At 36.1% G+C, this 12,933-nt stretch overlaps 4 protein-coding genes across 4 annotated transcripts; 2 read left to right on the forward strand and 2 right to left on the reverse strand.

The window, feature by feature from the left end:
- The first annotated feature begins 471 nt into the window (after window positions 1-471).
- On the forward strand, window positions 472-1,775 carry LOC131436255 (proteasome subunit alpha type-4-like). The gene is made up of 5 exons (XM_058604876.1): window positions 472-631; window positions 744-949; window positions 1,015-1,312; window positions 1,371-1,494; window positions 1,552-1,775. The coding sequence occupies exons 1-5, from the start codon at window positions 629-631 to the stop codon at window positions 1,704-1,706; spliced, it is 786 nt and encodes a 261-aa protein (XP_058460859.1). The 5' UTR covers window positions 472-628; the 3' UTR covers window positions 1,707-1,775.
- On the reverse strand, window positions 1,766-2,807 carry LOC131436257 (COMM domain-containing protein 3-like). The gene is made up of 2 exons (XM_058604879.1): window positions 2,559-2,807; window positions 1,766-2,506 (listed from the first exon to the last, which is right to left on the reverse strand). Exons 1-2 carry the CDS (start codon window positions 2,665-2,667, stop codon window positions 2,085-2,087), a joined length of 531 nt encoding a protein of 176 aa, XP_058460862.1. The 5' UTR covers window positions 2,668-2,807; the 3' UTR covers window positions 1,766-2,084.
- A 1,663-nt stretch (window positions 2,808-4,470) lies between these two features.
- Window positions 4,471-5,774, forward strand: LOC131437394 (proteasome subunit alpha type-4-like). Its single transcript, XM_058606700.1, has 5 exons — window positions 4,471-4,630; window positions 4,743-4,948; window positions 5,014-5,311; window positions 5,370-5,493; window positions 5,551-5,774. The coding sequence occupies exons 1-5, from the start codon at window positions 4,628-4,630 to the stop codon at window positions 5,703-5,705; spliced, it is 786 nt and encodes a 261-aa protein (XP_058462683.1). The 5' UTR covers window positions 4,471-4,627; the 3' UTR covers window positions 5,706-5,774.
- LOC131437395 (COMM domain-containing protein 3-like) lies at window positions 5,765-6,809 on the reverse strand. The gene is made up of 2 exons (XM_058606701.1): window positions 6,558-6,809; window positions 5,765-6,505 (listed from the first exon to the last, which is right to left on the reverse strand). Exons 1-2 carry the CDS (start codon window positions 6,664-6,666, stop codon window positions 6,084-6,086), a joined length of 531 nt encoding a protein of 176 aa, XP_058462684.1. The 5' UTR covers window positions 6,667-6,809; the 3' UTR covers window positions 5,765-6,083.
- Window positions 6,810-12,933: the final 6,124 nt, after the last annotated feature.

Consider the following 12,933-nt stretch of genomic DNA (forward strand, 5'->3'; position numbering starts at 1 on the left):
TGAGATCTGTATAAATCTGTATTAAATTGAGCAAATCTGTATAAAATCTGTACTCTGTATTAAATCTGTATGAGCATTTAAAAATCTGTATAATACAGATAAATCTGTATAAATGGCATCTCTGATCGTAACCAACATCTCGGTCCTTCGGGGCCTTCAAAGCTAGCAAGTCAGTGAGAGCAAAGTCACCGCACGTTTCATAACTATAACACATTCATAATCAAACTTTGTTTCAACAAATCACATATATTTAGCATCAACAATTTTTTATTTATGTTTACATACTTCTTCGTTGCTTTCGTCTTTGCGGAAAAGATGATGGTCACAAAAACATGGCGGCCCAGCAGGGTCTTTGAGGAATCCCGAAGTTAAATAAAGTGTACTCAAAACTAGGTATTTTGCCGGTTCCGTGTAAATACTTTTTCATTAGTGTAAAATATGCGAGTCGTTTAAAAATTGGATTTGGCATCCCTGCTATTCAGATACTTTCACGATACTGTATTTTGTTTTCCCCTGGGAATAGTAGGTTTTCTGTAGAACTGGAGATTTTTATAAACGCTAAAATTGTAAAATAAAATTAGTTTTTGGTTTTCTTAGTGTTTTACAAGACCAGAAATTAAAAGGAATTATGGTTAGTATGTAAAATAAGTATAATCAATGTATTGTGATGTGATGTGGCCAACTACTGATGCCGAGTTGAGGTTATGACTATATTGTTTCTGCAATATCATTTGTACTTTCAGGCTCGTCGGTACGATTCCAGAACAACTATTTTTTCACCGGAAGGTCGCCTTTATCAAGTAGAATATGCAATGGAAGCTATTTCTCATGCCGGCACATCACTAGGAATCTTAGCTAAAGATGGTATTTTATTGGCCGCGGAAAGACGGAATACTAACAAACTATTGGACAGTGTTATTTTTTCTGAAAAAATCTATAAGCTTAATGAGTAAGCATCAAATTGTTTCTATAACTATGGAACTTCTATAGATGATTCTTTTTTCCTCTGTTTAGTGATATGGTTTGTTCAGTAGCAGGAATTACTTCAGATGCGAATGTTTTAACGAATCTACTTAGAGTCATTGCTCAGCGTTATCAATTGAACTATGGCGAGGCTATGCCTTGTGAACAGCTGGTGTCGCATCTGTGTGACGTAAAACAGGCTTATACACAATACGGTGGAAAACGTCCATTTGGAGTATCTATCTTGTATATGGGTTGGGACAAACATTACGGCTATCAGTTATATCAATCTGATCCCAGTGGAAATTATGGAGGCTGGAAGGCCACATGCATCGGAAACAATTCTGCGGTAAGTGTATATGCTTGAAACGCTTATTTATGTTTAATTTTTGCTGCATTCATGTCAGGCTGCTGTGTCTGCACTTAAACAAGAACTTGGAGACAATGAAATTACTTTGGCACAAGCGCAAGACCTATCTGTGAAAGTACTTTCAAAAACACTGGATATGACTAAGCTGACGTCAGAGAAAAGTATTCCAAAGTGTATTATATAAAAATACTTTTCATAATAAATTTCTATTCTTACAGTTGAGATGGCTGTCTTGACAAGAGAAAACAATAAGACAGTTATCAAAATTTTAACAAGTGCAGAAGTTGATGCTCTAATCGCAAAGTACGAAAAAGCCGAAGCAGAAGCGGAGGCAGCTAAAAAGGAAAAATTAGCTCAAAAAGGAGATAAGTAAGATATGGATGTGTAATTTATAATTCGTATTTTTGAGAATAAACTACGGTAACGAATAAGTAACTATAAATTACTCTTTTTTATTTTCTCCTTTGATTACGCACCCAAGAAAAAAAATTAATAAAACTATCATTGTAATATTTTAATTTGAAAATTGTGGAGTTCGAGATGAATATTGCAAAATAAGTTAATTGCACTTTTGTTTTCACTTAAATTTACTATTTCATAATGTGCCTGCTAAATGGGTTTTTTATTTTATTTTACCCCGTCTTTAACATTTTCGTTCGTTTGCCGGGGACTGAATGGAAGATCCAGTAGCCTAAATTTGCTAGATCGACCAGTTTTCTATAACGCAACAATCCTTCCAAATCAATACGAATTATTTCGTAAGTCTATCGCAATTTAACTCTATTTCCTTCAGTTTGGTAATGAAAAGTTGTAATTCCTCTGGAGTGCAGGTGAATCGCACTACCGGTTTCTTCTCGTTACTTTTATACTCGAATGACTCCAACTCAATGCTAAAACTGAGGTTTCCAGCAGACACCGAGTAACTTGATGATGATAAATCCGAACGAAGTGTCCAGTTGGCATCTGTAACATGTGGTAGTGATATACCAAATTCTGCATTTTTCTGATTCTGTATGTCTCTATGGAGGATGTACTTGGACACAATTTTGTCAATAACATCAGAATTGGGAATGTATTCTTCTAGAATTTCGCGCAACTGGCGTTCGTTGCAATTGTGTTTGGATGCTAAAACTAAAACACTCACTAGAGAAAACTGTATATTATCTGTAATGACTGGTAGAAAAGTTGTCAAGCGATTGCATTGTTTGGTAAACATAGTGTATACTTTTTTTAGAAGAGCCGATGATATCAAAAGCATTAGTAATAGTTTTATGGCATTTCTCTAAGTCTGACAGAAAACTCAAACCTTTTTTAATAGATGCTGAAAGCTCCATCTTTTTGGCGATAATAATTTTAAATATTTATGCTAACCAAATATTTAAGCAGCCGATATTTATGGACCGTGCCGTGAATATTAATAAACAACAAAAATACACCGCTAATTGAAATATTGATGTCAAATTGGAAAACAGAGGGTGCTGTTGGTGGATTACCACAATCCCCAGTAAATTCGAACATCGGATGCATCCCAGTAAATATGACATCGGACGGATCGTGCACGAAAGCTTCGTATTCAGCAAGCGATTACATTTTGTTGGCCGTTGAGCGTTTGTTGAACGGCATACTGCACGAAATAATCGTTCACGTCGCGGGAACGGTTTGTTGTTATTTTAACTCCTACAAAAATAATGTAGAAATTTGATGTTATCTTCATATAGAATGATAATTTGATTTTATTCTATATGAAGTAGGAATATTCTACAGGTATGTTATGTTCATTTAAAAAAATAATTAGATACAAACTTCCAAAATTCTTCAGTAAAACTAGTCCAACGGGGCTCGAACTCCATATATTGAAAATGGCTCAACAATGGACCTCTGGCTGTCAGATTTGTTGAACGAAGAATTGGCATTCGGTTCAACGGTCTGTTTCAAAATCGGCAAACGAAGGTCCCGTGTTGGGCTTCCGTTGAACGATTAAAGATCACTGTTGAACGTTTTTTTTTCTAAGAGGGTCAGATTCGAATGTATTCCGAATCGGCGAGAATTTTTCATTCGGAATTCCATGTGATATTTTCACAGAAAATCTGTATTCTTCGTATAAAAAATCTGTATTAATCTGTATTTACTAATAAAATGAAATTCTTACAACAAAATGATGCTAAGATATGTTATTCCAATAGATTGTGGTTGTAGGATGGTAGATTTAATCAGTCATTGTCGCGCTCACAAGAATTTTCAACGACCAAGTTTAATTTTTTTTATCCACAACAATTGAATTGTCATTCCATATATTTATTTAGTTAGAAATTATTGACTTTATAATTTGACCTGGAATTTCAACGCCCAATATCCTACGTCAAGTCGGTTCATACAACTCTCAGTTTGACAGTAAAGTTTCATGATGCCATTACTTCCTTGAATAAAGTACTGTCTCTGAGCGTATTTTTTCCAATAATTCATCTTTTCTGTTAGTTTTTCATTCATTTGGCTTCTTCGAAATATGTTTCCAATATGTCATTGCAAAAAAATTATAATATAAATGGATTTCACAGATTTCCATATTGATTTGTCCGTTGATTAATAGACTTTTATTTCGTCACTGGAATCAAATACTAAAAGATAGCTCACACAGAAAAGTTAATTTTTTTCTTTCTTACTTTTTGTGAGATCTGTATAAATCTGTATTAAATTGAGCAAATCTGTATAAAATCTGTACTCTGTATTAAATCTGTATGAGCATTTAAAAATCTGTATAATACAGATAAATCTGTATAAATGGCATCTCTGATCGTAACCAACATCTCGGTCCTTCGGGGCCTTCAAAGCTAGCAAGTCAGTGAGAGCAAAGTCACCGCACGTTTCATAACTATAACACATTCATAATCAAACTTTGTTTCAACAAATCACATATATTTAGCATCAACAATTTTTTATTTATGTTTACATACTTCTTCGTTGCTTTCGTCTTTGCGGAAAAGATGATGGTCACAAAAACATGGCGGCCCAGCAGGGTCTTTGAGGAATCCCGAAGTTAAATAAAGTGTACTCAAAACTAGGTATTTTGCCGGTTCCGTGTAAATACTTTTTCATTAGTGTAAAATATGCGAGTCGTTTAAAAATTGGATTTGGCATCCCTGCTATTCAGATACTTTCACGATACTGTATTTTGTTTTCCCCTGGGAATAGTAGGTTTTCTGTAGAACTGGAGATTTTTATAAACGCTAAAATTGTAAAATAAAATTAGTTTTTGGTTTTCTTAGTGTTTTACAAGACCAGAAATTAAAAGGAATTATGGTTAGTATGTAAAATAAGTATAATCAATGTATTGTGATGTGATGTGGCCAACTACTGATGCCGAGTTGAGGTTATGACTATATTGTTTCTGCAATATCATTTGTACTTTCAGGCTCGTCGGTACGATTCCAGAACAACTATTTTTTCACCGGAAGGTCGCCTTTATCAAGTAGAATATGCAATGGAAGCTATTTCTCATGCCGGCACATCACTAGGAATCTTAGCTAAAGATGGTATTTTATTGGCCGCGGAAAGACGGAATACTAACAAACTATTGGACAGTGTTATTTTTTCTGAAAAAATCTATAAGCTTAATGAGTAAGCATCAAATTGTTTCTATAACTATGGAACTTCTATAGATGATTCTTTTTTCCTCTGTTTAGTGATATGGTTTGTTCAGTAGCAGGAATTACTTCAGATGCGAATGTTTTAACGAATCTACTTAGAGTCATTGCTCAGCGTTATCAATTGAACTATGGCGAGGCTATGCCTTGTGAACAGCTGGTGTCGCATCTGTGTGACGTAAAACAGGCTTATACACAATACGGTGGAAAACGTCCATTTGGAGTATCTATCTTGTATATGGGTTGGGACAAACATTACGGCTATCAGTTATATCAATCTGATCCCAGTGGAAATTATGGAGGCTGGAAGGCCACATGCATCGGAAACAATTCTGCGGTAAGTGTATATGCTTGAAACGCTTATTTATGTTTAATTTTTGCTGCATTCATGTCAGGCTGCTGTGTCTGCACTTAAACAAGAACTTGGAGACAATGAAATTACTTTGGCACAAGCGCAAGACCTATCTGTGAAAGTACTTTCAAAAACACTGGATATGACTAAGCTGACGTCAGAGAAAAGTATTCCAAAGTGTATTATATAAAAATACTTTTCATAATAAATTTCTATTCTTACAGTTGAGATGGCTGTCTTGACAAGAGAAAACAATAAGACAGTTATCAAAATTTTAACAAGTGCAGAAGTTGATGCTCTAATCGCAAAGTACGAAAAAGCCGAAGCAGAAGCGGAGGCAGCTAAAAAGGAAAAATTAGCTCAAAAAGGAGATAAGTAAGATATGGATGTGTAATTTATAATTCGTATTTTTGAGAATAAACTACGGTAACGAATAAGTAACTATAAATTACTCTTTTTTATTTTCTCCTTTGATTACGCACCCAAGAAAAAAAATTAATAAAACTATCATTGTAATATTTTAATTTGAAAATTGTGGAGTTCGAGATGAATATTGCAAAATAAGTTAATTGCACTTTTGTTTTCACTTAAATTTACTATTTCATAATGTGCCTGCTAAATGGGTTTTTTATTTTATTTTACCCCGTCTTTAACATTTTCGTTCGTTTGCCGGGGACTGAATGGAAGATCCAGTAGCCTAAATTTGCTAGATCGACCAGTTTTCTATAACGCAACAATCCTTCCAAATCAATACGAATTATTTCGTAAGTCTATCGCAATTTAACTCTATTTCCTTCAGTTTGGTAATGAAAAGTTGTAATTCCTCTGGAGTGCAGGTGAATCGCACTACCGGTTTCTTCTCGTTACTTTTATACTCGAATGACTCCAACTCAATGCTAAAACTGAGGTTTCCAGCAGACACCGAGTAACTTGATGATGATAAATCCGAACGAAGTGTCCAGTTGGCATCTGTAACATGTGGTAGTGATATACCAAATTCTGCATTTTTCTGATTCTGTATGTCTCTATGGAGGATGTACTTGGACACAATTTTGTCAATAACATCAGAATTGGGAATGTATTCTTCTAGAATTTCGCGCAACTGGCGTTCGTTGCAATTGTGTTTGGATGCTAAAACTAAAACACTCACTAGAGAAAACTGTATATTATCTGTAATGACTGGTAGAAAAGTTGTCAAGCGATTGCATTGTTTGGTAAACATAGTGTATACTTTTTTTAGAAGAGCCGATGATATCAAAAGCATTAGTAATAGTTTTATGGCATTTCTCTAAGTCTGACAGAAAACTCAAACCTTTTTTAATAGATGCTGAAAGCTCCATCTTTTTGGCGATAATAATTTTAAATATTTATGCTAACCAAATATTTAAGCAGCCGATATTTATGGACCGTGCCGTGAATATTAATAAACAACAAAAATACACCGCTAATTGAAATATTGATGTCAAATTGGAAAACAGAGGGTGCTGTTGGTGGATTACCACAATCCCCAGTAAATTCGAACATCGGATGCATCCCAGTAAATATGACATCGGACGGATCGTGCACGAAAGCTTCGTATTCAGCAAGCGATTACATTTTGTTGGCCGTTGAGCGTTTGTTGAACGGCATACTGCACGAAATAATCGTTCACGTCGCGGGAACGGTTTGTTGTTATTTTAACTCCTACAAAAATAATGTAGAAATTTGATGTTATCTTCATATAGAATGATAATTTGATTTTATTCTATATGAAGTAGGAATATTCTACAGGTATGTTATGTTCATTTAAAAAAATAATTAGATACAAACTTCCAAAATTCTTCAGTAAAACTAGTCCAACGGGGCTCGAACTCCATATATTGAAAATGGCTCAACAATGGACCTCTGGCTGTCAGATTTGTTGAACGAAGAATTGGCATTCGGTTCAACGGTCTGTTTCAAAATCGGCAAACGAAGGTCCCGTGTTGGGCTTCCGTTGAACGATTAAAGATCACTGTTGAACGTTTTTTTTTCTAAGAGGGTCAGATTCGAATGTATTCCGAATCGGCGAGAATTTTTCATTCGGAATTCCATGTGGAAATCATACTGAATTCCGAATGAATTCAAACTCTAGCGCAACAACCGATTCCGAATGAATTTCACCTCCAACCGGTTCGGAAATCTTTTGGATTCGAATTCGTTTTCTTCTTATTCTTTTCCGGTTTTGCACGTTTTCGTGCTGATTTTCAGTTTATTTTCAAACAAAAAAAAATATTTATCTGAATATACAGACAAGTGCAGAAGTTGATGCTCTAATCGCAAAGTACGAAAAAGCCGAAGCAGAAGCGGAGGCAGCTAAAAAGGAAAAATTAGCTCAAAAAGGAGTTAAGTAAGATATGGATGTGTAATTTATAATTCGTATTTTTGAGAATAAACTACGGTAACGAATAAGTAACTATAAATTACTCTTTTTTATTTTCTCCTTTGATTACGCACCTAAGAAAAAAAATTATTAAAACTATCATTGTAATATTTTAATTTGAAAATTGTGGAGTTCGAGATGAATATTGCAAAATAAGTTAATTGCACTTTTGTTTTCACTTAAATTTACTATTTCATAATGTGCCTGCTAAATGGGTTTTTTATTTTATTTTACCCCGTCTTTAACATTTTCGTTCGTTTGCCGGGGACTGAATGGAAGATCCAGTAGCCTAAATTTGCTAGATCGACCAGTTTTCTATAACGCAACAATCCTTCCAAATCAATACGAATTATTTCGTAAGTCTATCGCAATTTAACTCTATTTCCTTCAGTTTGGTAATGAAAAGTTGTAATTCCTCTGGAGTGCAGGTGAATCGCACTACCGGTTTCTTCTCGTTACTTTTATACTCGAATGACTCCAACTCAATGCTAAAACTGAGGTTTCCAGCAGACACCGAGTAACTTGATGATAATAAATCCGAACGAAGTGTCCAGTTGGCATCTGTAACATGTGGTAGTGATATACCAAATTCTGCATTTTTCTGATTCTGTATGTCTCTATGGAGGATGTACTTGGACACAATTTTGTCAATAACATCAGAATTGGGAATGTATTCTTCTAGAATTTCGCGCAACTGGCGTTCGTTGCAATTGTGTTTGGATGCTAAAACTAAAACACTCACTAGAGAAAACTGTATATTATCTGTAATGACTGGTAGAAAAGTTGTCAAGCGATTGCATTGTTTGGTAAACATAGTGTATACTTTTTTTAGAACAGCCGATGATATCAAAAGCATCAGTAATAGTTTTATGGCATTTCTCTAAGTCTGACAGAAAACTCAAACCTTTTTTAATAGATGCTGAAAGCTCCTTCTTTTTGGCGATAATAATTTTAAATATTTATGCTAACCAAATATTTAAGCAGCCGATATTTATGGACCGTGCCGTGAATATTAATAAACAACAAAAATACACCGCTAATTGAAATATTGATGTCAAATTGGAAAACAGAGGGTGCTGTTGGTGGATTACCACAATCCCCAGTAAATTCGAACATCGGATGCATCCCAGTAAATATGACATCGGACGGATCGTGCACGAAAGCTTCGTATTCAGCAAGCGATTACATTTTGTTGGCCGTTGAGCGTTTGTTGAACGGCATACTGCACGAAATAATCGTTCACGTCGCGGGAACGGTTTGTTGTTATTTTAACTCCTACAAAAATAATGTAGAAATTTGATGTTATCTTCATATAGAACGATAATTTGATTTTATTCTATATGAAGTAGGAATATTCTACAGGTATGTTATGTTCATTTGAAAAAAAAAATTAGATACAAACTTTCAAAATTCTTCAGTAAAACTAGTCCAACGGGGCTCGAACTCCATATATTGAAAATGGCTCAACAATGGACCTCTGTCTGTCAGATTTGTTGAACGAAAAATTGGCACTCGGTTCAACGGTCTGTTTCAAAATCGGCAAACGAAGGTCCCGTGTTGGGCTTCCGTTGAACGATTAAAGATCACTGTTGAACGTTTTTTTTTCTAAGAGGGTCAGATTCGAATGTATTCCGAATCGGCGAGAATTTTTCATTCGGAATTCCATGTGGAAATTATACTGAATTCCGAATGAATTCAAACTCTAGCGCAACAACCGATTCCGAATGAATTTCACCTCCAACCGGTTCGGAAATCTTTTGGATTCGAATTCGTCTTCTTCTTATTCTTTTCCGGTTTTGCACGTTTTCGTGCTGATTTTCAGTTTATTTTCAAACAAAAAAAATTATTTATCTGAATATACAGGATCCGCCAAGTATCTTTTTTTCAAACGTGCAATAAAACAAAAACGGTTCATCCGATTTCAAAAGTACAATCCTTCCGGTTAATTGTGGAATATAATTTCATTCAAATAGCTGCCTCGGCTGGCCTTGCAGTACGCCATACGGTCGGTTCAGTTTTTTAGTACATTTTCGATTGTATGCAGCTTTATTTCAGCTATGGCTGCACGAATGTTGTCCTTCAAGGCTTGAATTGTCTCTGGCTTGTCCATATAACACTTATCTTTGACAGCCCCCCAAAGATAATAGTCTAACGGCGTCAAATCACGACATACGAATTTCGACTGATAATTCGATCTTCGAAGACTGTGCGCAGAAGATCGATCGTAGCATTTGCTGTGTGGCACGGAGCGCCGTCTTGTTGGAACCATTTTCGAAAAATAAAGGCCCAATGATGTCACCAGACCAAAATCTCCACCAAACCGTCATTCTCTGAGGATGCATTGGCTTCTCCATGATAACGTACGGGTTTTCCGTCCCCCAGATGCGACAATTTTGCTTATTAACATACCCGCCAAGATGAAAATGTGCCTCATCCGAGAAGATGATTTTTCGGCACACATTTTCAAAGTAAAACTTTTCACGCGTTCCCCTAGCGTATACACAACCATTTTCGTTCAGCGGAAGGATAAAACTAAGTTTCTGTCAAATCAGAAGTGACATTAAGGTTACCAATGTCGAAATAACCGGACCCTGTATAAATGTAAATCTCTAAATTTATCGGATATACAGAACTAGCAAATAACCAATTTTTCTTAGAATTCCTGAATTAACTGTTGAAATTCGTTGGGTATTAACAAAAAAAGCCTACTTAAGTCATCATCATCAATTTCTCTAACTGGAGTGTAATAAAATGATGTAAATCGCCTAACTTTTACACTAACACATTTATAAAATGAGCGGAATATCCATGAAATTTATAATGTCACTGTTAATCGGGTTGATCGAGCACCCAGAAACGAGCAGTCGATTAAGAATTCATTGCTCATTCCATCATTTCAATAATGTGCGATTTATAGCGCGGGGTTCGATTTCCAACCCCGAACAAACGGTCAGAATATTTCTGGACCGAAGAAACGAATGACTTTAAGGTTGAAGCCTCTACAAGCGAAACGAAAACAAAGTGCCCGATGTCACGATATCGGGGTGACTTCGGCTCGATAATGCTTGGTTTGGTATCTTTTCACTCTTTTAAACTAGCGATACATAATGTATCGTAAAGCATTTTTAGGTTCACGCGGTTGATGCAAATGGTCCAGAATTGTCCGATGACGGCTCGATTGCAGCGTTACCATTGGGCAGATATCGTGCTTTATCGATACAAAAATCGGGCCAATGATCGGACCGACGCGAGTCGACAAAATCTTGTGGGATTATCCTAGGTACGCCACTGACTTCAGGGAAATGGGAAGTGATAATGTTTGAACATCATCTGACAGAACGTACAAAGTGGAACAGCCTTTAGCATCGAAGAATTTACGGTGGTTTGGAATTTTTAAGACTCATCACCCTATAATACCGAAGTAAGATGTAGATTTCATGAAAATCGGCATCTGAGAAAATTGAGTGCATATTTTTCACACATTTTGCACATGTCCGAATCCGAAGGAATTTCGATTCCTCCAACCAATTGATTCGTAAATCTGTCGGAATTGAGTCAGAAAAAGCGAACTAAATTGTCAATTCATTTTCTTCTTCGATTTTGCACATTTCCATGCTGCTTTTTAGTTATATTCAAAATTAAAATTTTATATAACTGAATATACAAATTTACATCTTTATGTTCTTCTTATATATTGAACCAGTAAATGACCGGTTCTTTCTAGAATTCCAGCATAAACTGTTGAAATTTACTGGGAACCAACAAAAAGGCCTACCTTAGTCAGCATCGTTCATTTCTCTAACTGAAGTGTAATAAAATGGTTTAAGTCGTTTGATTTTTACAATAACACATTCATAGAGCGAGTGAAAATTCAATGGCGTTTATAATGTCACTGTTAATCGGGTTGATCGAGCGCTCCGTAATTTTTTAACGTCTTAGGCCTTGTAGTCCCATACGGAATTCCTAAATTTCACCCGTCTTCCGGTTCCGGAATTAAAGGGTAAAGTGTGTTCGAAACTATATACTATCACTAAAAGCGGCGAAACTTTTCTAAACTGGCCTCAAAACTACTTCAATCAATAGTCAATATAAGTTAAAAAAAACCGATTTCGGCTATAATGGTTCTCGGTTTCCGATTCCGGAATCACCAGAAATAGTGGTCATATATTCCAAAATGGATCTCACTCAATTTTTTCAGCGATGGTTCCACCGATTTTCGACAACATAGGTTCAAATGAATAGTCTTGTAGCCCCATACTTACTTAACAACCTTACCTATCAACCTAGTTCTGTGGTGTTATTTACTAGAGTAGGCCCGGATACTTCGTAAATTCCCCTTCACTTGACCGATTAACCTTGCTCGTTGTGCTCCTCTTTTTCAGATTCGGATCAGATTCAAGAACCATTTTTACTGGGTTACCGTCCGACATCCTAATGACATGCTCAGCCTATCGTAGCCGACCAATTGCCCGTACGATAGGTAGTTCTCCAAGCAGCTGTTGCAATTCATGGTTCATACGCCGTCTTCACATTCCGTTTTCCATCTGCACCCCGCCACACTTTTCTTTCGAAAAATGCAAAGGGTGCGTTAATCCTTTGTCAGTATAGCCCACGTCTCGTGGTCATGGACAACAACCGGGCTAATGGTCAATTTCGTACGGTGGCGTACTTTACTCGATCGAAAGGATTTTCTGAGTACAAAGTATGCACGATTTCCTGCCAAAATACGAAACTGAATTTCTTTGTTGGTATCATTATCGGCGGTTACCAGTGATACACCAACTCGTCAACCACTTCAATATCACTACCGTCTATCAATATTCGTGGTGAGAGGTGTAGTATTTCTTCTTCAAAGTCCCTTCCTACATGTATTTTGTTTTCGACGAATTTATAGCTAGTCTGATACGTTTAGCTTAAGCTTTAAGTCCGATGTATGTTTCCATCATCTTCCAAAGGTAACGTGTTACAATATCAACGTCGTCATCGAAGCCAAAAAGCTGTACGGACTTTCGGAAGATCGTATCACTCGTGTCGATTCTCGCTCTTCGAATCTCACATTCCAAAGCAATATTGAACAAGAGACAAGAGTGTCCATCACCTTGCCGTAGCCCTCTTCGAGATTCGAAAAGACCCCAGATACTAGAACGTAGCACATCATTCTATCCATAGTTGATTTGATCAATCGGGTCAGTTTATCCGGAAAAAC

Source organism: Malaya genurostris, chromosome 3, assembly GCF_030247185.1.
Source record: "Malaya genurostris strain Urasoe2022 chromosome 3, Malgen_1.1, whole genome shotgun sequence".
Taxonomy (NCBI): Eukaryota; Metazoa; Arthropoda; class Insecta; order Diptera; family Culicidae; genus Malaya; species Malaya genurostris.

Bases quoted from the DNA above. Each gene is read 5' to 3' on its own strand.
- LOC131436255 (XM_058604876.1), top strand. The intron at 1,313-1,370 runs GTAAGTGTATAT...CATTCATGTCAG, and splicing joins GCATCGGAAACAATTCTGCG to GCTGCTGTGTCTGCACTTAA. The intron at 1,495-1,551 runs GTATTCCAAAGT...CTATTCTTACAG, and splicing joins TAAGCTGACGTCAGAGAAAA to TTGAGATGGCTGTCTTGACA.
- LOC131436257 (XM_058604879.1), bottom strand. From the start codon at position 2,667: ATGGAGCTTTCAGCATCTATTAAAAAAGGTTTGAGTTTTCTGTCAGAC. The intron at 2,507-2,558 runs GTATACACTATG...CTTTTCTACCAG, and splicing joins CATCGGCTCTTCTAAAAAAA to TCATTACAGATAATATACAG.
- LOC131437394 (XM_058606700.1), top strand. The intron at 5,312-5,369 runs GTAAGTGTATAT...CATTCATGTCAG, and splicing joins GCATCGGAAACAATTCTGCG to GCTGCTGTGTCTGCACTTAA. The intron at 5,494-5,550 runs GTATTCCAAAGT...CTATTCTTACAG, and splicing joins TAAGCTGACGTCAGAGAAAA to TTGAGATGGCTGTCTTGACA.
- LOC131437395 (XM_058606701.1), bottom strand. From the start codon at position 6,666: ATGGAGCTTTCAGCATCTATTAAAAAAGGTTTGAGTTTTCTGTCAGAC. The intron at 6,506-6,557 runs GTATACACTATG...CTTTTCTACCAG, and splicing joins CATCGGCTCTTCTAAAAAAA to TCATTACAGATAATATACAG.